General features: G+C 43.3%; 2 protein-coding genes across 23 annotated transcripts in view; both read right to left on the bottom strand.

The window, feature by feature from the left end:
• Positions 1-431: 431 nt before the first annotated feature.
• Positions 432-12331, bottom strand: LOC144934254 (glutathione peroxidase-like). Of its 3 annotated transcripts, XM_078859927.1 has the most exons (7): positions 10771-12331; positions 9413-9681; positions 3668-3761; positions 3078-3211; positions 2274-2292; positions 2162-2231; positions 432-1438 (listed from the first exon to the last, which is right to left on the bottom strand). In XM_078859927.1, the coding sequence occupies exons 1-7, from the start codon at positions 10817-10819 to the stop codon at positions 1306-1308; spliced, it is 768 nt and encodes a 255-aa protein (XP_078716053.1). In that variant the 5' UTR covers positions 10820-12331; the 3' UTR covers positions 432-1305. The 3 variants fall into 3 exon arrangements, with proteins under 3 accessions (XP_078716053.1, XP_078716052.1, XP_078716054.1); XM_078859926.1 differs by having other exon boundaries at positions 2162-2292; positions 10771-12189; XM_078859928.1 differs by having other exon boundaries at positions 2162-2292; positions 10903-12163.
• Positions 12332-12493: 162 nt separating this feature from the next.
• The window catches only part of LOC144934252 (uncharacterized), a 277017-nt gene continuing 266203 nt past the window's right edge, over positions 12494-23307 (bottom strand). For 14 of the 20 annotated variants that reach the window (XM_078859921.1, XM_078859903.1, XM_078859904.1 and 11 more), the window contains 2 exons: positions 21954-22094; positions 17200-17761 (listed from right to left, as the gene is read on the bottom strand). In XM_078859921.1, the coding sequence (XP_078716047.1) occupies positions 17411-17761; positions 21954-22094 (492 nt within the window). In that variant the 3' untranslated portion in view covers positions 17200-17410. Of the gene's footprint in view, positions 14708-16032; positions 16088-17185; positions 17762-21937; positions 22095-23307 lie in introns of those variants that run through there. The other 6 variants (XM_078859913.1, XM_078859916.1, XM_078859920.1 and 3 more) reach the window with 6 other exon arrangements.

Genomic DNA, 23307 nt, shown 5'->3' with positions numbered 1-23307 from the left:
TAGGATTCGGGAGGGGGGGCGTCAGGCGTACGTACGCACGCAGGTGGAGGAGGGGTGTAAAAATCCCACGTGCGTACAGGGAAGGGGGGAGGGTCAAGTTGACAGATTTTTGCGTACGTACTAAATGGATGGCCCCTAAGTGGGTTGATAAAGTGGTGGGTCAGAGGAAGTCGTGGTCTAAACATGAAGGAGTTATGTCCTGAAGAGGAAACTCATAAGCAGAAAAAACCTAATCTGCAACTCATGACAGCGACTTGAAAAACAAACCCAATTCCGCCCATGTGGTGTTTCAACCATGAACTTCCCCGTTGAATTAGGACAATTAAAGCACTCATACGTGCAGCAGGCAGCATAAATCATTCTACAGAGGTGGCCAAGGGTCAACTTTTGTGAATTCATTAAAGATCTGACAACCACTGCTCACTCAAACATTACAATGCAACAGCAGAATGATGCTTTATTACGAATCACAAGCAGAGAACATGGCATACAATAACAGGTAAATCTGGAAGGCGGCAACCCTGAACACGTGCACACACCTCTGCACGCTGGCCCTGTTCATGTGCAGTAGCAGCATCTCAACACCTGCACAGTGGGAGTGCCGAGAGCAAGGGCAGAGGTGGTGGGGTTCGGTCCGTTTGGCAAAATGCACAATACCAAGCGAGCCAGTACCCCCCAACGCCTCCGCAACTCAGGGTGGCTCGGTGGCCACAGCCTTTCCCAAGCACCCGTCACAATCCCTTGCTCTCGGAGGAAGTGGCCAACGTTTGAACGACTTATTCTTACGTGATCAGTGTTTGGAGTGTAACAAAGGCCCAAACGCCTCCGTGGCTTTAAAGGACACGCACAGGGCCATGCTTGCAGATGAGTCGTGCATCGTGAAATGAGGTTGCCGGTGGCTATATATTGACAATGCCCAATTGTGCTACCCAGAGTTTAATGCCTGCAAAGCAGCACTGGTGTTAATAATATAACAATACTGTACCTAACGTGCACTTTTTTTACATTGGAGTTAATTTGAGGTTTATCCAAATTATGTAGATTGCACATGACAAACTAGCTTACATTTTACTTGTTTACCCTTAAGTTCACAATATGTAAAATGCAAAAACAATTTATATTGGAACTTTTCAGTTTCTAGTTTCCAAAATGTATACGATACATTTTTAGCAGGCATTTTAAATTCTGGCAAAACGTTACTAATCTCAATGCAACAAAGATATAATTGTTTTTTTTATCCGAAAATAAACTTACTTACGCAAGCCACACACAAGCGACAGAAAGGAGCTACACAAAGCACTGCGGCTACTGGCGGCGTCTGAAGGCATAGGTGTAGGCCTGGGTGCGGGTCGTGACGCGATTCGTTCGGCTCGTCTGCGATCTCAGCAGCTGCACAAGGTCACCCCTGACGAGTTCAAACGGTGCCAGGCGATCATACCTGCGGGACAAGTTACAGCAGCGGCCATGACCCAAACAGGGATTATTCATCTGAAGTCAACAATGTTCAATGTGGTAATTGCACAACCGTCCTATTTTCAGAACGAGATTAAATGGAGGCTTCGCAACGTACGCAGTGCACAATTATATATATATCACAAATGCAGCTATGCCCACCGATTATTTTCCCATGATCCACTACAATGGGTAAGATTTGAAGGGTAATTATTAGGATTGTTTACCCAGGAAAGCTTTAGTCTCAACTCTTATGCAGTAGCGTCTTGCCAAATATTTTCAGTAGGGGGCGTATTTGCTGTGTAAAAAATTGTGAATTTGCTAAGATCCATTAAAAAATCCTCAATTATGTTTAGAATGCTGTATGAAATAACGAGTGGGAAATTTAACGATTATTTTTTCACCAAGAAAAAATCGACACATTAAACATGGTAAAGATCTGAATCGCACAATATATCTGAATCGTTTGAATCATCACCATTTTCATCAGAAGCATTACCTGAACAATAAAAGTAAAGTCATCTGAATCCTCTGAATTATCTGAATAACTTTGAACTCGGTCAAAATAATTATGAAAATCGTCATGTTAATCATCTAAAATAACCGTCAGCATCTTCAACCGAATCATTGTTTTATTTTCGCTCAGTCACAATGTGTCATATCAAACAGTCGTGGTAAAGGAGCTCTGGGACACACGTGTATGCATTACCGCATATAGGGCCGTCCCTGAGCGTCCACGAGAAACTTGTCAAAGTTCCACCGCAGGTCGCTGGACTTGAGTGGCTCGTAGAAGAGAGATTTGATCTTTTCAAATCTTTCGACAGGGGCTGGGCAGGACGCCTGTCACCGGGTAAAAGATGCATGCACAAAGCAGAGTGTAAATCGGCAATCCACCGGCGATTATGGATATGAACAATGTTTTTAAGACGACTCAAAATTGGTTTATTTTGCGTTTGATAGTGTCGGTGTAAAGTCAATAAGAGCCCTCCATCACTCGATGTAGCCAAGCAGATCAAGTTATCACGTAGGCAAATGTGCCTATCAATGATCTTTTTCATTAAACCGAATGTTGAAAAGCAAGTTTAATTGCGACTTTTACATGTGTTTGTGTGCAGATTAATCCCAGCATGAGATATCAGCTAGAGACTGATCTCATTCCAGGGATAGATCTGCATATGCAACTAAAATTTAAAAAGGTAAATTAGTACATTTCTAAATCTTCTTTCACATGGCTGCTGATGCAGCTGCAGAGCAACAACTACAACTTCACATTCAGCTGGTCAAGCCAGATAACCGCGTAAGGAGCAGGGGAGCGTATTACTGTGATGTCTCCTTCGTATTTGTGGACCGGGCATTGCGTTGCATCAGGTATCTCCATCTGCCATAGTTTGTTCAGATGCGGTCTAGGGTGGACTATGAGCTTCGCCTTGGGTCTTTCACAAGGTCGTTCACAATTTCCAAAATGGCTGAGACTGATCGTATGACCTGCTTTTTTACTGTACGCTTTGTATTGAAACAACCAATTTGTTCCCAATTCTTCGAGAAAGCCACGCCCACAAAGCTCTGAATGGGGCTGTATGTTGGCTTTTGTCACCATGTGAGCCTCGTGTCGGGTGAACGAGCACCTTGAGAAACGTGTAGAGTGGGGCCTCGGAGTCTCCGTTCACGTCAATCCTCTTGAACAGGGGGAAGTTGGGCACGAACCCGCCGCCAGGGCGCACATAGCGCAAGCCGTTCAAAATCTCAGCAGCGTCCGTCCCTTCGCAGACCAAGAGAGGAGGGAGGATTCACATTCACAGCGATTCGTTTGACACGTAGACTGCAATAAAGATACACACACACACACACACGAATGTGAAAATGGCCTATAGGGTTTGTAAAAATACTATACTTAGTTTACAAGGAAAATATGTGAAGAGGCACATTGTCTATTTAGTGTAAACATGGGTCAATTTGAGCTTTATTGAATTGGGAGTGTTAATGATTAATGTGACCGATTTTTTGTTCTGAGAGTTGCACCTTTTTGCACTGCAACGTCTTTGCAACTCCTAATCACTTTTACAAACATGCTCGAGCTCACTTATCAGGTTACATACAGTTTGTAAACAATACACGTAGAAAAGAGGAGTCAAGCCAGCCAGCAGCCACGTGCATTAAGATTTAAATCAAGAAGAGGATTTTGCCTTGCAAACACGCAACTCTCTCAAGTCCTCACCAGGCTCCTGCAGACCAAACTGGTTACATGGGAAGCCCAGGATGACCAGGCCGTGCTGTGATAATTCCTCCATCAGTGCATTTAGGAGGGGGTACTGCAGACCGCGTGGGCACACGAATCAAGACTCTTAGACATGATTTAACTTCTCTTCAACCGCAAACGTAAACATTGCTGGATAATTCGTTCTGGAATTTCCTGTCCTATGCGTGGAGTAAATACCACTGGGTATTTGAGCGAGTAGAAAGAGGACTGGCCTTTGACTTAAAAGTTTACTGAAATATATTCTCCAGTGACATATAGTATTGGAAATAACAAATGATTGTGACTCAACGCATTGATATGGAAGTGTAGGAGGCCAGTCATTTGTACAGCTGCTTGTGCAATTTATAATGAATCCCCCCCCCCTCCCACTTTGCGTGACTTGTAAATGTGTTGCCTTTCGCAACTCTGCATGCATTTTTATGCTTTGTTTACATCATTGCGCGACCGAGACCTTGACATTATGCACACATTGCAGTCTATAAATGGAAGTGAAAAACTAAACATAAAAAACAATATTTCGCAAAATGCATTATTAATATAGTGTTATGTGAAAAACATTGTAAAAACTGTGATATGTACTATCAGCAATCGTGCTTATGTAATGGTAAAATACGAGAGAACGATTGCCAAGGCTTTGATGACGATTGCATACCCTTAGTCATTTCAGTGTATTTGTTCCATGCATAATCCCCGTTTAGTCAGTTTCCCCGGCTATTTTACAAGAGCGATCCGTGGTACGTGAGTGCAGAAACAACAAACATCAATAAAGCATGCCATAGAACAAATCCAGCGTCCTTCAAATCACACACGCCTGTCATCAACGATTGGTGTATCGTACGGATTTGTGAAACTCTGAAAAGCCACCGAGAGGTGCGTGGTGGCCAGGAGACATCGGCATCTAGAGGCAGGTTCAGTAACCCCGTATCTGTGACCCTTTGAGTGTCACGCCACATTTATCTTTTTTCCAAATACTCAAGTTTCGTCCCACACGCAAACCTCTCCTAAACAGAATTGGCCAAACCACTGCAATACTCTCCAAAAATATATAAACTGAGGTTTTCACAGATATTTTAAAAAATGATCTTGTGATTATAGCCGTTTCACAGACCAGTCAGGATTTTGTTCAGATTCACGATTGTCCTTCTGGAACAGATGAAATTCCTGTAATTAATGTGCAATTATCCTGTTGCACAGATGGCAATTTATCAGGATGTGTAAATCACCACAGAGGCTAACGTCGTGCCATTGTATTAGGCTACATATGAACAAAACAGTAAAACATTTTCAGGAATTTTGGGTTATGTTTAACAATCTGCAGAATTGCTCACAATGATGGTTATGAATATACATATATTGTAATACACATATTGAATGCTAACGTGATGTACAATTTTGTAACATTCATGACATCGATACGACAGGAGACGGAAACTGAAACATGATTTATGCCCGTGATGCCAGGTTACCATTTTTAAGCGGGAAAAAATAATTAACAATAAAAAAAACACAATTCAACTTCTGGTCTTAAATCAATTATATTTAAAATATATCTTAGAAGTAAAAAAACAAATTAAGATGTGCATTTTATCCATACTAATTTGAAAAATGTGCAAATAAAATGTACGTGTGTAAAACAGAGCAGTGAAAGCAGAGCACATGTTGTGGGATTCACAGGGCAAGCTCATTATATGCTCATGGGTCGAGTTATGAATGGCGGCAGTCACGTGATTGTGAAGCTCATGCGGATTCCTCCGGGGTTTACACGAGGATGCCGATTCAGGGGAAGTTGATGAGGTAGCTGATAAATAATCAGACGATTCGGATGGCCATTCCAACGAGGGTTACATTGTCATCATACAAAAATCGCGATGCCGTTGGGGAAACATTCACCAGTGGATAGACCAGGGGTCCTCAAACTTTTTAAACAGGGGGCCAGTTCACTGTCCCTCAGACCGTTGGAGGGCCAGACTATAGTTAAAAAAACTATGAACAAATTCCTATGCACACTGCATATATCTTATTTTGAAGTGAAGAAACAAAACGGGAACAAATACAATATTTAAAATGAAGAACAAGTAAAGTTAAATCAACAAACTTGCCAGTATTTCAATGGGAACTATGGGCCTGCTTTTGGCTAATGAGATGGTCAATGTCCGGTTCCATATTTGTCACTGCTAGTCGAAACAAGTGATGCAAGTGTGCATCCGTTAGTCTAGATCTGGTTGGAGATTTCAAATGTTTCATTCTGGAAAAAGTCTGTTCACAGACATAAGTACTGCCAAAGATGGTTGCCATTTTGAGTGCATGGTTCCTGAGATGAGGATATGTCTCAGAGGGGAGAGATGCATAGAAATGATGAAGGCTGCTTGACTTGAATGCGTCTTTCAGAGTCACAATTCTGCAGTTCAGCCAGTTCCATTCGGTAAATTGTATCCACATTTTCAATGTCAATAGAAAATGGGTTACGGAAAAGCTGTATGTCCTGTTCATGGAGATGAAGCTCTTTAAATCTAAATTGGAACTCCTTTACAATTTTTCCAGTGAATCCACACATGTTTTGTTTGGGAATTGCAACCAATGGTTTTTCCGCTAACAGATTTTGAGTTGTGGGGAGATGGCAGAAGTTTTCCTCCTTAACTTGTTTGATGAGGAGGCCTAATTTTACTTCAAATGCTTTGACATGTGATTGCATATCACAGAGGAGCTTCCCCTTTCCTTGAAGTTGCACATTGAAACTGTTGAGTAGCTCTGTTACATCTGTCAGAAAGGCAAGGTGCCATTTCCATTCTGCATCATTGAGCTCTGGTACTTCTTTGTTTTTTGAAAGCAGAAAAGCTGTAATCTGTGGAAGTAAGTCATAGAAACGTTTCAAAACTCTCCCTCGACTCAGCCAACGGACTTCTGTGTGGTACAGAACATCTTCATAGTCAACATTTAGTTCAGACAGAAATTCCTGAAATTGTCTGTGGTTTAGTGCATGAGCTCTAATGAAGTTAACACAAGATACCACAATTTTCATAACAGAGTTCCACTTCAGTGATTTACTACACAGCGCTTGTTGGTGGATGAGGCAGTGTATGGCTATTGGATGAGAATGGTTATGTTTGTCCATCTCTTGGTTAATGCGAGCAATTACTCCTTTCTTAGACCCCACCATGCTAGGAGCACCATCAGTTGTCACACTGGCTAGTTTAGCCCAATTCAGCTCCAAACCATTCACAGTTTGGCAAACCTTTTCATAGATATCCTCTCCTGTAGTTGTTCCTTTGATGCTTTGCAGTGCAGCAAGCTCTTCTGTGACTTCAAAATAGTCATTCATCCCACGAATAAAAATTAGAAGTTGTGCAGAATCACGAACATCATTGCTTTCGTCGAGTGCCAAGGAAAAATAGGAAAGTTTTTTTTGTGGAGTTTTGCAAATGCTGATGCAAATTGTCTCCCATTTCTTCAATCCTCCGTGTAATTGTAGGTCCTGAAAGACTCACTGTACTAAATAAATAGGCCTTCTCTATACACATCTCTTTGGCAACAGAAAGAAGGCATTCTTTAACAAATTCTCCCTCCACGAATGGTCTGCCAGTGCACGCTATTAGCTTGGCAACTTGAAAACTTGCTCGCAGTGATGAAATATTTAGCTGCTTCTGCTTCACAAAAGTATTTTGCTGAGTTGTTAATGTAAATTTCAGTTTTAATATTTTATCTTTTCTCACTTCTCCGACCAAACAATCATATTTATCTTTATGTTGAGTTTAATAGTGTCGACGTAAATTGTATTCTTTGAACACAGACACTATATTCTGGCATATCAGACACACAGCTCTTTCCTTGTACTGCATGAAAAAGTAATCATAAGTCCACTGTTCTTTGAATATCCTACACTCCGAGTCAATTTTTCTCTTTCTTGACATCAGTTTCCTAGGGAGTCAAAATTGCTATTAGTAAAATACCAATATATATACAGCGCTACAAAAACAATATACCAGCAATAACTTTGCCCACACAGAGACATACAGACTGCACTGCCCATCAATGCAGTCTGATTGGGGGAACTCCGCTTTTACCCCAGGCTTACACTGGTGCGGGTGCCATTAAAAAGTTAATACACCTGCAGTTTTGTTCACAGATCGCAGAACATCCCCAGCACACAGGAATATCACTGGAAGTGGAGCCGAGGGAAAAGTGAGGGAGCTGAGGGAGGGAGAGCCAGTCAAGCACAGCCAGGGGAGGGCTGGCAGCCTTAGGCCTGGGGGGCAAGTCCAGTCAATTGGCCCATTGAACCATTCACCAGCGCAGCCCAATGAGTGCCCACCGCCGCAGCTCAATCAGTGCCCACCGCCGCAGCTCAATCAGTGCTCACCAGCGCAGCCAAATCAGTGCTCGCCACCGCAGCCCAATCAGTGCCCACCACCACAACCCAATGAGTGCTCACCAGCGCAGCCCAATTAGTGCTCACAAGCGCAGCCCAATTAGTGACCATGGGCTGGATAAATGTCCTCGGCGGGCCGCATGTGGCCCGCGGGCCATAGTTTGAGGACCCCTGGGATAGACTATGGCCGAAGATGATGATAATAATGGGGCACTTATCTCGTTGATAATTATAATCTATCTGAAACGTAGTGATCTAAGGCTTTTAAAATTATTAATACGGTGCATAATTTACTAAGAGTTGCCATTAGAACACCCTAACGCTAGTGCAGTGTTTCAAAACACTTGTTTTGGCCAGTGGACCACCCAGGTGGATGCAGGGCCCACCCAGAAACCACACTTCTGGTGATAAAACGCATTAAAATTATCTCTAACTTCCAGCAATACAAAGTGATTCACATAAAACATGTTGGGTTTTTTTACGCAGCAATAAGATTTTTTTTTATCAGAGGGGAGAATTAATATTTTATGGTTAGGGTGGTTTAATCAGGATAGTTTTGCCCAACTTCTTTTTTTTAATACCATAAGTTAAATATTAATTAATGTCTGAAACAAACGGGATAAACGTTGTTAATATTACCCGCGTTTGCATCACAGCCCCGGGGCCCACCTGGAGGACCGTCACGAGACCGCACTGCCCTAGTGGATCACTGTTTGATGGCTATTAATACGATTATTCTTAAGATTCAATAATCATTACTTACAGTATATTATGTATGTTGAACTTCTTTCGCGCCGTACGTAGCCGACCGATGGTCATCTATTCGTATTGAGATGACGATTTAAATTATTCAGACGCAGTTGCGAGTCAGGCGATTCAGATCACTGCTGTACTTTTATACTCATTATTATGCGGATACAGTGCTTATTATGATCGATTCTGATAAAGATGACGTCGCAGATTCAGGAATTCCGATGCTTCCGATGACAAAGACGCCGGACTCGGATGCTGAGAAGGCAAACCATTATTGAGATTGTTCCGACGGACAGGTGTGTGGCAGAGGTGTGGACTCGAGTCATGTGACTTGGACTCGAGTCAGACTCGAGTCATGAATTTGATGACTTGCGACTCGACTTGGACTTGCATAACAATGACTTTGTCCCACCTATGAGATGTGGACTCGAGTCATGTGACTTGGACTCGAGTCAGACTCGAGTCATGAATTTGATGACTTGCGACTCGACTTGGACTTGCATAACAATGACTTTGTCCCACCTCTGGTGTGTGGACAGGTGAGTGGACGTGTAAACAACGCTTTCGCTCTCCCAAGCACGCACCTGCGTCCTCGTGAGCCCTCAGAAGGTGGCCACGTTGACGACGAGGGTGGTGCGGCCCCGGTACCGCTCGAGGGGCACGGGACGCCCGTCCATCGAGAGCGGGCAGAAGCTGAACAACCCACCCGGGGGGGTCGCGCTCGCGTTACACGGGGCCCGCTGGGCCTCCACGAGGCTGCGGGGCTCCCCCGTGAGCAGCAGCAGCAGCAAGAGTGCGGCCAGGTTCAGGGCCGGCGGGAGTGGCCTCCCGGGACGACGACCCATTGCTGCCTCTGTGCGCAAGACCAATGAGGTGGCCATCACCACCACCACCACCCGATCCCCGAAACCCCCAGTGGATCGCTGGCGGCTAAGCCCCCCACTCGGCGATGTAGGCAGACTCGGTAGCACCCACTTAGAGATTGCCAGTCAAGCCATACAACGCCATGCGATCATTGTTAGAAGGGCTCCTGCAGGGCTCGAGCACAATTTAGCGATGGGCGTCGCTGCCTTTCCCCCGTGCAGGGACGCGCACGCGTGGAGCGATCGTCGTCGTTTACCACATCGCGTCTGGCGTGTCGCTTTGTTGCTTAACGTTGTGTCGTCGCCATCGTGTGGCCATGCACCACCCGGCGCCTCTCAAATGTCCCCACGCTAATTGCCCCTATTAACGCCCAGCGCTCATGGAGGCGAGGGTCAAAGTGGATCGCGCAAGAGAAAGTATTCATCAAACTCCCCAAAACCCACTTTGGGGTCGGCGAGGTGGCCAGGACAGACAGTGTGGATTCTTGAATCCACCTGTGCGGATGCGTGCGCGTTCATCCCCTCCTGGTGCGAGGGTATTCGCCCAGCGCTCATTTGGTCAAATTGAGCAATAACATGCAGCAAGAATGTTTGAAACACCCAATTCGTGTGTACTGCATTAAATACAACTCGACTGTATAATGCGCCAACGCATGTACACGCTGGTAAATAGCTTATTTAGATTCTACCAAAAGTCCAGCCTAGCAAATCGTGTTGATGTCAGCGGGCTGTCAACATTGGTTAAATGAAGACAATGCTGCAGCAATAAGCGATCGCTACTTCAGTGCGGGAAGGAGAGGCAATGAAACGCATTAGGACACACGGCAAAAGACTTCGAGAAAGAAGACGTGCAAACAGCGTGGTTATCGACACCAAAGCGACCACCAAAAATAGCTTTTAAATTATTTTTTAAAATCAAATCAACAATTTTCACACGGCGATACAAACGTGAAATCTCCCATCACAGGGGCGTTTTACACTCCACGTTGAAGACGAAAACCGCGCGTGCAGCAGTCACGACCGTTCTCCCCTGCATTCACAACGCCCGATTCATTGCAATATTTAACAAAAAACCCCACCGCTTCCACACACACGCAAGACGTTGCAGCCATTAGACGACTGTGCCATTTAGACGGAGAAAATCATCGCTGCGCCGTTCACTACGATCAATAATAAACATTTTCTCTCCGTGCTGAACAACATTTTTTTACCCCAAAATATTGCTCCAAGCTCAGCCGCCAGCAGCAGCTGCGACCGCCTCTGTCACGTGGCTACCCGCCGCACGCGCGCTTTAAATACCCCATGACGTCATCCCGCCGACGATCGCTGACACGGGAGCCGTCCGCCCGTCGGCTCGCGTTACGTCACTTTTCTTGCGCGCGCCGTGAGACGTCATTCTGGCCCGCCCGGTGACATACCCGTTGTGACGTCATACGGCTCTCGTGATATGAATGCGTGTATCCCTTGCCCATCAGGTTGCATAACCTTTGTGACGTCATACAATGCGGACCGTAATGGAATATCTACATGACGCCGTACCTGTTACATTTGGATTGTTTTAATTGTAAAAAAAAATTTCCCGCCGCCTTAACCGATTTTAAAAGTTCAATTGATATTTTTTTCGACGGCGCCTGCTTCTGACAGCAATTAAACATATGACGTCATCACTGGCTGTAGGCGTTGGCCATTGTCCACCAAAACGAGCAGACGATGTGCGTTGCAGTCAGCCACAGATACATTGGGAACAGGAACTCAGACTCGTCCAGCCTCTCTTAAATAAGTTACGTTGGGATGTATTGCTATCTCAATCGGCTTTAATGTGGTTAAGTAAAGAAAGTGGATAATGGATCATGAATGGGCATGCTCTCACCTGGCTAACCTGAGTGCAGAATCTTGTTTAATTTGTAATTAATCTCAATGGCTGTCTGCCGAAGAAGATGAACCAACAAGATAATTAATCTCAATTGGCTCGCGCTTTAAACAAAGAGATTGATTACATTAAATGGAGAATCTCAGCGGGGTCTTACCTGCAGGCTAAAGCGTCTTGGCAGCTGGTCTCAGTGGGCCCTCATCTGCTAGATTAAGGACAACATTCAGAGACCTCAAAATGGGCTGTCACTTTGGTTAAATGGTGTCACTCACCACAATGCATATCGATGGGCTCTAATATGATTACATTAAGGGCATCATTCACAACGAGACATTGGATCTCAAAGGGCGGGAGGATACCAATGAAGAGATAATTAATCTCGGTAAGGCTCACACCTGGGTCAAAACAAGAATGCCAATTGCCAACAAAACCCAAACAGCTCTCACCTGGGCAGAGGATTTGAATGAAGAAGTTAAGGAAGGTCAATGAGCTCATGATTAAAACGATAATTTAAAGCCTTTGATATCGCTATCCTACAAGGGGAATGAGTACATCACACGTTGCAGGGTTGTCACAAGATTATGATACTTGACATTGATTGCAAGCCCCCTCCCCCCACCCCTGTACTGTGGCAGGGCCCCCACTGCCGAATGCTGACACCTCCGCCACTGGTACATTCTATATTGTCATGATTACATGAAACTAGAACATGTACTTATGTAATAATAATACAATGATTGCATTTAATTTTGTAAATACAATAATTTTTGTTTTACTTTGCACAACATCCCAAAGGTAGTTTTCAATTGCCTTTGCACATGTATACAAATGCATGCGATACATGGTTCGTTATTTACACTGCAAAGTCGGCATACATATGCATTGCAGAAAAATATACACGATTGTGTTTAATGGGACCAGATGAAGACATGTTTAAGACACAAATACTTTATTGTGAGTAACAAGTCAGTGATCTATGTTCCATTATCACTACAATTATTTAACCATAAATTACGCATTTCAATGTAGCCCACTAAAGCAGGATTTTTAACAAAGCAAAGTGAAATAAGCAAACAGAAATGACCCTTTTACCTAAATTGAAATGCCCACAAGTGGTAATGTTTTTTTGTTTAATTTTTTTTACAAACAGACGCGCGCTATAGTGTGTGTGGGGGGGGGGTCGTGGTGGTGGTGGGTGGTGAGCAGGCGTGTTTTTGATTCACAGACAGTGACCACAGCTCAAGGGACGGTGGGAAGTGCGGTTATTAGTCATAAAAACTAAGCTCTAAAAAAAACCCTACGGTTCAATTTTGGGAATTTTGGTTTTTTAGGCACTTTCCAATCTTTTTCTGGACAAATAAAAGTACAGAACTTGCTCCACTTTTTGAAGTTATAGGAAAAATATATATTGTACTTTACACACAAACTATGAACTTCCACTTGAGCCGTAATGTACTCTTGATTTTTTTTCCATTTTTGCCTGCACGTTAAAACCATAGTTGCTTGGAATGAACAGCCCTTACCCATGTTTTGATATTCCATCCGAAGATGACCAAGTTTGGAAAATTATTTTCTTCGAGATTATTACCTTGTCAATGCCAACATGTTGACAGGCGGCTAAACCAACAGCTGCATTGACGTAAAGTACACATGTAAAATAAAATAACAAGTCCTATTTGAGTTGACGTTGGTTAAAATGAAGCATTACTCAGAATGGGACAGGTAACCCATGCAAACTTCTGTGTGTCCTGGGAGTAAGTGGGGGCTGGCTTACTGCCATCAAGTGCGTGGCCAACCAAAATGTGCACTTTCTGTCTTTTGTATTGACCCCAAAACGCAGTTTATTTTCCTTCTCATTAAAATTAAAGAGATGAATGCTTTTGTATAAGAGAAATCCCAGCCACTGAAAATAAGTCCACAGAACGCACAAGTAACTACGCAATTTAGTTATACAGTATAAGTGAGTTATCGTACATACATCTTTTTAATGTAGAAGTGCATGCAGCAGGCATGATAATTGGCAATTTTCTCAAACGTAATTTCGTCCCTTTAAATAGTGCTTCAGCGCTTATCGTGTGTATACTGGCGATTTGAACGATGAAAACTCAAATACTAGCATTGTTTACAGCTGATTTTGTGATGGCAGCGTTTGCATTCTTCATATACAAGGTCTCAGTTTTGCAAATAAGTGCTGAATATGCATATTTTTTCATAATTGTTTTGTTAAACTTGTTTTTCGGTATTTTAAAACAAACCTTTTTTGTTTGTGAGATTTATACAGAATGAGTGTCACGGTGCATGGCATCACTACAGTACATTCAATGGCAACTCCTATGTACATGTTTGTGTTTACATTGTGTGCCAATGATGGCCATTTAAGTTAAGAAGTTAAGAGGGGTGGGGGACATAATAAGCTCAAGGAAGTAATGACCTCCATGCCAAGGCTGCATCAACATAATTGTTACAAGCAATAACATGGCAGTCTTATATACAGGATTGTGTGATTTGTCTGCCCGATCCCAGGCCAGTAATCTGCAACGCCTCCCGAATACGCAATACAATACCATACATCATTTAGCCCAGCTAAATTACTGTGCTCTAATAAAGCATAACAAGTTTTAGTAGTAGTAATAAGTTATAATTTTATTCTTTTTTCAAAATCACCTTATAACATACCAATGTGGCGGTGGATTAAAATTAATGGGTTTTACGACCTTCAAAACTTGTTTGACAATTTTTTTCCCCTTTTTTATTGAACTTTTTTTACAGGAAAGTGATTCACAAAAAATAAAAATGTTTCAACAAGAAAGAGTGTCTTTGGCTGAAAATTAAACATGGAAATTTAAAATAAAGCATTTTTGTTTGTTTGTTGCATCATGCAGTGCATTAAATGGTAACTCTAATCCAGTTCGGGCCACACCCAACGCAGCATTGCTCAAGGCCTCCCCAAGCCACTCACAATCTGCACTCACCAAGGATCACAATCATCTCTCCCCCTCTACACGTTTGATTTTTTTTTACTGCACGAAGTCGCCTTCCAGTCTCGTGTGGCACATTTCCAGAATCCCTCTCCAAGCTGTGTGGCCCTTCCTCGCTCCGTGGAAGCTCCACTTGGACAGTCAGTGCTGCGGTTTTGCACCGTTACTCTGTTACGATATCGAGCAGAAAGGACAAACAAAGGCAGAATTTTATTACATTCATACGAATGTAAAGTCCATTTTTTTTACAGAATCACTGTGAGAAATGCAAATACATCCGTTGCAATTATATATGCAATATAAAATTAGATTAATAATTATTTTGTTACGCTGTATCCTTTCTTATACGAGGGGAGCAAACTTATTGTAAATTGTCAGCACCTTCTGACAATAAACCTAATCGCACATACAATATCAGTACAGCCAACGCATGCATATTTCGACAATGTTTCACATGTGGATATGTACAGATCTTTTCAATCTAGAATCAGAATCTTTGTTAAGACTGGAAGAATCCCATGAGCTATGGAGCTCTGTTCCCCAGACGTCCAGTAATCCATCGTTAAAGAAGGGCCTCCTCCCATAGTGCGGGACTGTTGTGGTTATTTGACCATACTTCACCATTCTAGTCAGTGGGGGTTGGTGATGGCTAGTAGAATATATGTGGGAGCTTAGAAGTACAACAGTGGATTTAGGTTGACTGCCATTTGCTGACCATAACATAGCCACTTAGCCGACAACGCCTGCAATGCACAAGGGTCACTTATCCAAGCACTAATCCAGGCACAAAACCTGCTTAGTATTCAAGATCTGACGAGATCGTGAACATTTCTGGTGCTTTTGGTCACACACACTATATTCATATGTGGAGAGAGTAATTTAACTAAAAGATGTCAGCTCAAACCCCAGACTACCCAGTAGGCATTTTCTGAGATTCTTTTTTAGAGTTCACGCCCCTGGTTGAATGGGCTCACTGGGCTGTTGAAAAGAGCACGCAGTGAGCACATCTTTTGATCGAAGCCAACGTAGGCATTGCAAACCTGTTTGCATACCAAAGTCGACGTTGAATAATTGTGATGGGCAGGGGAGTACGGCGTTCCAGCATCGGATGGACTCGCGGCCCAGACAACGCTGCTTACCTGTTCCACCAATCCAACGTGAACTTTACAAACAGTAGCGTAAGCTGCTTGCACGCTCCAGTTTGCAGGCAGTACAAATGCAGCCAGGCTCGTTGGGCCAGTGGGGGTCCAGGGCACCGGGGTTATGAAGAGGGGGGGCATTGGATAGAGGACCCCAATAGATTATTGCACCAGGGCCCATGTTAACCACACTACGCCACTGCCTTAAAATGTTTGCAAAGCCTATGCTATTGCCACGTGTTTATGATCCAGCTGCAAAGGCCCACAGAGCGTTTACCTTGTGAACACTTTTTTTGACCTTGGCAGCATTTACTATCTTTCTCACACCCCCAAAATGCACCTCTGTCCTCTCACCCTGAATGATCGTTTTGGTGACGACCTTTGTGACAATGTGATCATCGGCACGGCTCTGCAGAGGGCGGAATTTCGAGGGGGACAAGACATAGAATAGAGCAGAGTTGTTAATCACGGGGGACAACACTGAGCAGGAGGAATGGAACAAGGCTGGATTACGATAAACATTTTTCCACATTTAATACATTTTCTACATTAATTTCCTTCACCTACCAGTCTTTTTTCCAAGATTGTCCTGCTTAGAATATTGTTCTAAATCCTATTTGACAATATTTTTCATGCACTTAACTGAAAATCACGTGGAAGGGAAACTAGAGAACCCGGGGAAAGGCATTAAAACTCCAAAACATTGCGATGATACATCAGCGCTGCACTTGTTTTACAGAGTCCTAGTTGAGTTCCACTGCTCCTCAGGTAGGCATCACACACACGATGCCGTGTGATCCATCAACCCTGCCCCTGCCCAAGTATCCTGGACACCAACCTCAAGGGATTATCCTGGGTAAAATATTTTCTAGAACAAAACATAAAAGTTTAACACGTAGGCTTTCGCAACCAATGTCATCCATAATGTAGGTTGTTTTCGGTTTGATCGCGTAAATGTGAATGTGTCGTTAAACCCACCAGCACCCACATAAACAGAACATGCCAATTTGTTCCTAGTACAGCACACACCCGTGTGTTGGAGAACACATCCATAACATTTACAATTTTCTCTCCAACACCCCGGTGTGCTGTGCTAGTAACGAATTGGCATGTTCTGTTTACGTGGCAAACCTTACTAATTGGCTGTGTCAGGTGGTGCTTAACGACACATTTATATTTACGCGATCTAACCCAAAAAAATATTATGGAAAACATAAAATAATCCAAAGTTTTGTATTAAAGCTGTGCACCGTCACATCCAACTCATTGAACAAATGACTACACCATACAATAAAATACAACAGGCTGCTGCATCAGCCTGGTGGAAGCATGACCCCAGAAACAAGAAACTAACGCAAAAGCAAAAATCCACACCCAAAAATCACTTGAGCAAAAAAACGTAAACTGCCTAAAAAAAAGGTGGAAAATTCGAATTGCCTAAAAAAACATCTGTTCCTGCAGAGCTAGATACAGAATGAAGGCTTCAGCAAGGAAGGGTGTTTTATACCGTGAGGGGTCCTTCGAGCCCTGCGTTCAGGCTTCCGGCCTGCATCCTGGCGTAAGCGTCAGGGTCCGTGGCCTGCGTGATGACCTCTTCCCTCACTGAGCCGTCGGGGGCAGTGACGCGGCGAATCAGTTTGCGCGTCACCTGGCCACCGCAGCGAGGCCACGTTGTGATTTAGAGCAAGCATTATGCAAATTTAAATCTTGGGGATTGTTTATGTTGATGAAGCTACTGTAATGCACACAACAGTGTTTTTGTTACAAAGCTCAACTGCAAAATCATAAAACCGGTGATAATTACATTTCCAAGCTGAGGGTACACTGAAAGACAATCCCAACTTGAACAAGCGCTAATCAACACGGGTAGAGCACGACATTGTAACTCTGGTAACAAATCCAAGTAAACATCAAAACACGGTGAAAATGTTATGTATGTATGAATAACGAAACAGTGGCACGCCGGCATGATAAATGCAATGAATAGAAAGGATGTTACTTTTCGAGTGACGAGGTTTCCCTGTTCGTCGGTAAACTCTTCCACACACACAGGCCCAGCAGGGAGATCCAGCGGCTTGTCGCCCTGCGGCCATGTAAGACAGGACTTGCGGGGTTGAACAGGTCTCACCCACAACAAAGAGGCGCATTTTGCTTGCCAATGTTACCCGCATCAGGGGCACCGTGAATTACGTAATACGGCAAGCCATTTTTTTTATATAAATCCTCAAAGTATCCCTCAATTCGTATTTAATCCAAGCTCATGCATCACTTTCAAATGCGTGGATGAAAATGAACGAGTAAAGTAATGGAGACAGGGAACTGAAAGTTCAAAACGAATCATGCAAGGGGTCATGGTGCAATGTCTATGTTGTATGGAATGTAAAGATAGGACATATACCGTACTAATGATTATATTATGAAAATATCTTCTTGGTTCTTTCGGTAAAGTCACGTAGAAGGAAAATAATAAAATAATAAAAATAAAACATAATAAAATAATTCTCACGACGTTTCGGCCACAACGCAAGCAGCCGTCTTCAGGTGGAGAACAGGTCTGTCAAGTAGACAGAGTCTGAATGGCACGCCCCAGGCTTGGAGCGACTATTTATGCTGGGATGGAGGAGCGAAGAGTGCTTTGACAAAATAATTTGCATATCAAGAGGAATTTAGCATATTTATGGGAAATGCAGATATGCGATTAGTACTACTTGTGAAATGCGTAGGAGGTTTGGCGAGGGGTTTAAAGTCATTATGCCCTTTGCATTATGCAGGATTAGAAGTATCAAAGGGAGGGAGTAAGGTTAGAATTAATAAAGGGAAGGAATGTTAATAATATGGCGTCGCAGCAACTAATATGCTTATTGACTATACATTGTCATATTACATTATTCTACCCACTCAACTGTATACCACACTGCTATATATTCACTATAAAATTACGATACTATATTTTACCTTATACATTGTATTAAACATTACACTTTAATACTATTTATTATTATATATGCTATACACTATACCATTAACCGTCGCGTGAAAGGTACTAAGAGGATGCAACGAAATATGTCAATGGGAGAGTGATGGTAGGAAGCTTGCAGCGAAGCAAAGAATCCATTCCCTGCGGAGAATACAAGATATATAGTCAATGTCAGTGAGTGGAACGCGGTCTGAAAGTCACCGTAAACGTGGACACAATCAGTTAAGATCCGAAATGGTTTATTACGTCCTTCCAATGATTGCTGAGCCAGAATCCATCTTCTCGGTTGAAATTGTCTCTGTGTTTGTATATGTGGATCGCCTCATGGACGAATCTCTTATGGTAGCCGGATGGCTTGCAGAGAACCTCTGTCTTGGAGAAGTCAATATCATGTGAGCCCACTGAATTGTAACAGTGATCTGCCACGGCTGAGGTGTTTGTCCTACCGTGTTTCAAATCTGCTTTATGTTCACGGATGCGGTCCGAGACATGTCGTTTGGTTTCTCCAATGTAACTGCTACCACAGAGGCAACTTAGTTTGTAAACGCCAGGGTACTGTATGTCTGGAACCACGTCTTTTACAGACGGGACCAGATCACGGATTTTATGTACTGTGTTGAATCGGACCTGGATCTTGTGTTTTACCAGGATTTTGGAGATCTTTTTTTGTAACCCCAGCAATGTAGGGTAAGGTGATGGTTTTGAAAGGCTCCTCAACAGGATCCTTCTTGGTGGTTGGAGTGATGGCTTTACAGATTGTGTAGTCGGAGTAACCATTAGCCTTAAGAGCTTGGCATATGTGTTTGAGTTCACTGGCAATGTGTTCCTGGTCGGAGATGCATTGGGCTCTATGGTGTAGAGTCTTGATGAGGGAATTCTTCTGGGATGGATGGTGGTGGGAATCCGGTTTTAGGTAAGCATCCATATGGGTGGCTTTCCTGTAGACAGAGTGGCTCATTGAACCATCAGGTCTCCTTTTAATAAGGACATCCAAAAAGGGAAGCTTGCCATCTTTTTCGACTTCCATGGTGAATCTGATGGCTGGGTGTATGGAATTGATGTGGTCAAGGAATTGGTCTAGAGCAGGTCGGCCGTGTGGCCAGATGACAAAAGTGTCATCTACATACCTCTTCCATAAGGTCGGGCGTAGAGTGGCAGTCTGGATGGCGTCAGTCTCAAATTTCTCCATGAAGACGTTGGCTACAACCGGAGATAGGGGGGGGCCCATTGGGGTGCCCTCAGTTTGTTTGTATAAAGTTCCATTCCAGGTGAAGTATGTGTTGGTTAAGCAGTGTCTCACCAGGGGGGTACCCCAGTATCCAGTCCTTGATGAACCAAGTCTTCAATGATTGCGATGGTGTCAGGTACAGGAACTTTGGTGAATAAGGAAACCACATCAAAACTGACAAGCAGGTCGCCTGGGGACAGGGAAATTCCCTTGATTGTCGATACCAGATCAGTAGAGTTTAGTACCGCAGAGGTGGTTTTTCCAGTGAAAGGCCGCAGGATTTCAGACAAAAAGCGAGCCAGTTTGTAAGTGGGGGAGTTGATAGTAGAGACAATGGGACGAAGAGGTGTATCTTCTTTATGTATCTTTGGCAAGCCATATAATCTTGGTGGCAATGTATAAGGTAATATATAGTATCATAATTGTATAGTGAATTTACAGCAGTTTGGTATACAGTTGGGTGGGTAGAATAATACATAGTGTAATATTACAATGTATAGTCTAAAAGCATATTAGTTGCTGCGGCGCCATATTATTAACATTCCTTCCCTTTATTAATTACTCCCTCCCTTTGATACTGCTAATCCTGCATAATGCATGGGCATAATGACTTTAAACCCCTCGCCAATCCTTCTACACATTTGACAAGTAGTACTAATCGCATACCTGCATTTCTCATAAATATGCTAAATTCCTCTTGATATGCACTCCGCAGGAAATGGATTCTTGCTCCGCTGCAAGCTTCCTACCACCACTCTCCCATTGACATATTTCGTTGCTTCCTCTTAGTACCTTTCACGTGACGGTTAATGGTATAGTGTATAGCATATTATATAATTATAAATAGTATTAAAGTGTAATGTTTAATACAATGTATAAGGTAATATATAGTATCGTAATTTTATAGTGAATATATAGCAGTGTGGTATACAGTTGAGTGGGTAGAATAAAACATAGCGTAATATGACAATGTATAGTCAACAAGCATATTAGTTGCTGCGGCGCCATATTATTAACATTCCTTCCCTTTATTAATTCTAACCTTACTCCCTCCCTTTGATATTGCTAATCCTGCATAATGCATGGACATAATGACTTTAAACCCCTCGCCAAACCTCCTACGCATTTCACAAGTAGTATTAATCGCATATCTGCATTTCCCATAAATATGCTAAATTCCTCTTGATATACAAATTATGTTGTCGCTCCAAGCCTGGGGCGTGCCATTCAGACTCTGTCTACTTGACAGACCTGTTCTCCACCTGAAGACGGCTGCTTGCGTTGTGGCCGGAACGTCGTGAGAATTATTTTATTATGTTTTATTTTTATTACTTTATTATTTTCCTTCTACGTGACTTTACCGAAAGAACCAAGAAGATGAATCCCTGTAGTCACGAAAGATTTAAATCGAAATTATGAAAATACTTTAGGCGTACAATTAAACAGTCCCACATTCTGCAGGCGTCTGTGCCTGGTCATGATAAAGGTGACGTTTCAACTTTTATGTTTTTTCTCAAGAAAGTCGAAACTAAAGCGATGAAGAAGAGTTGGCAAGGGTCATAAGACCACATTGCTGAGTGGCTTGGTAAATAGACATTGCACTGTCTTACACAGGTTACAAATGATATATGCAGTATACCTTTTACAGGTGCAAAGTATCATTGTTTATTTTATAAGTGAGTACATAAAAATTAGCATTTAAAATAAGCCCAAAATGTGGATGACACAACTATTTGTTATTCTTGTGGTCTAAGGACTTAAGAAAGTAACTACGGTATACTGTATACAATGTCTTCTTAAAACATTCTTTAAAATTTTAAGTAAAATGCTGAAGAAAACAAATCTCAATCCAAGGGACAAACATCACAACAAATTGCACAGCACTGCAAGGCGTTCTTAAAATCAGAGCACTTGTCCACCTTAAGCAAGCAAAGAGAGGTTCAAAATGTTCTTGGAACAAGCCTTTAAAACAACAAAAAAATAATCGACACTGATGCGGGTTGCACATCTATGCAGACGCACAGTATATACACACACACATATACTAATGCTACCTGCGCCGCAGGATACCTGAACAATTACACGTCGGCGGATCACCCTGGTGGTGACCGTCTGCTCCTCCTCCGAGCCAGAGCCGGAAGCGGACTGGGGTGCGGATTGAGAGGGGGGGGCGTCGGGCGCGCACGCGGGCACTGCACCACTGCAGTCTCTCTGCGCGCACGAGCGCACCCCCGAGGTGGAGGGCGAGAGGACAAAGCAGAGCAGCGTCACACACGCAGCCGCCACCGCCGCCACCACGAGCGGCAAGGAAAGCAGCTGCCTCAGGAGGAGCATGGCGAGCGCCCAAAGCATCGTCCTCTCCGCGCCGGCCCACGGCGGTGTGTCCAGCCGGCAGCGAGAGATCGAGAAGAGAAACCGCCGCCGTCACCTCCTCCTGCTGCCGCTCGGGACACGGCGTCCCCGGGGCTAAAAATGACCGCCAAACCGGGCACGCTGCCCCCCGCAACCCCTCCTTCTCGGGGGGGGATGGCCAATGGCCGCCGCATGAGGATCATCACTTGCAGGCAGGTGGGGAGGCTTTACAAAAAAATATGCCTTAAGCATCGCAGCTTTTTTATTTTTAGCCGTTCTCACTGCACCGCAGGCAGCTTAATCAATGTCACGTTATCCGTTTCATTCCATGGCAGCGATTTACGAGGGAAAAACTGCCAAAGAGGGGAGTCTCGAGAAAAGGTGAAAGCAACGGTAGCATTGGTGGTGCTGTGCGTCCAACCTGCCCCTGTAAAGACGCTGGTGTCACAACCCAGAAATATTTTCATTTTACTTCACTCAATAATAATAATTTCAGAAAAACATAAAATATAAACATGATCCTAGGTCGTACATTCCCAATGCCGCGCAAAGACCCTGAAATATACGTTAAAAATAAGAAAGATTAAAATGTAGTATACGTTTGTGATCAGCAGTGCAACTAATTTATTTTACCAATTGAAAATAATCTGCCGAAAAGAGACCACTATTCATGCCTTCTAAACTCTGGAGACAACGGCATATCTTCCCTGACAAGACACGATACAATATTTCCATTGAGCCCAAGCATATGAACAAAATTTGTTACACATCAAGTTAAGCTAGATTTATTGCGATTCCAATGCAAACCGACATTTGATACGGGAAGCAATTTCATTTCACGGAGACATATACTAAAGTGTCAAGTGGACTCCATAATGAGACTGCCAAAACCATATCCATAAAAACGGTTCAGTGTTATTATTAAATTCCCACTTGCAGCTCTATTTTATGTCAATACTAATGCTAACGTGTTACATTCCTCCGTAGGTCTCGGCCAGCAATGCCACTTAACAGCAATTCGTCTTGCCAACGAAGGAAATAGGCAAGAGATCAGGACACACGATGACACACT

This window comes from Lampetra fluviatilis, chromosome 9 (genome assembly GCF_964198595.1).
Source record: "Lampetra fluviatilis chromosome 9, kcLamFluv1.1, whole genome shotgun sequence".
NCBI classification, from domain to species: Eukaryota; Metazoa; Chordata; class Hyperoartia; order Petromyzontiformes; family Petromyzontidae; genus Lampetra; species Lampetra fluviatilis.
Note: the sequence above shows the minus strand (reverse complement) of the source record. Positions and strands in the feature narration are given on the sequence as shown.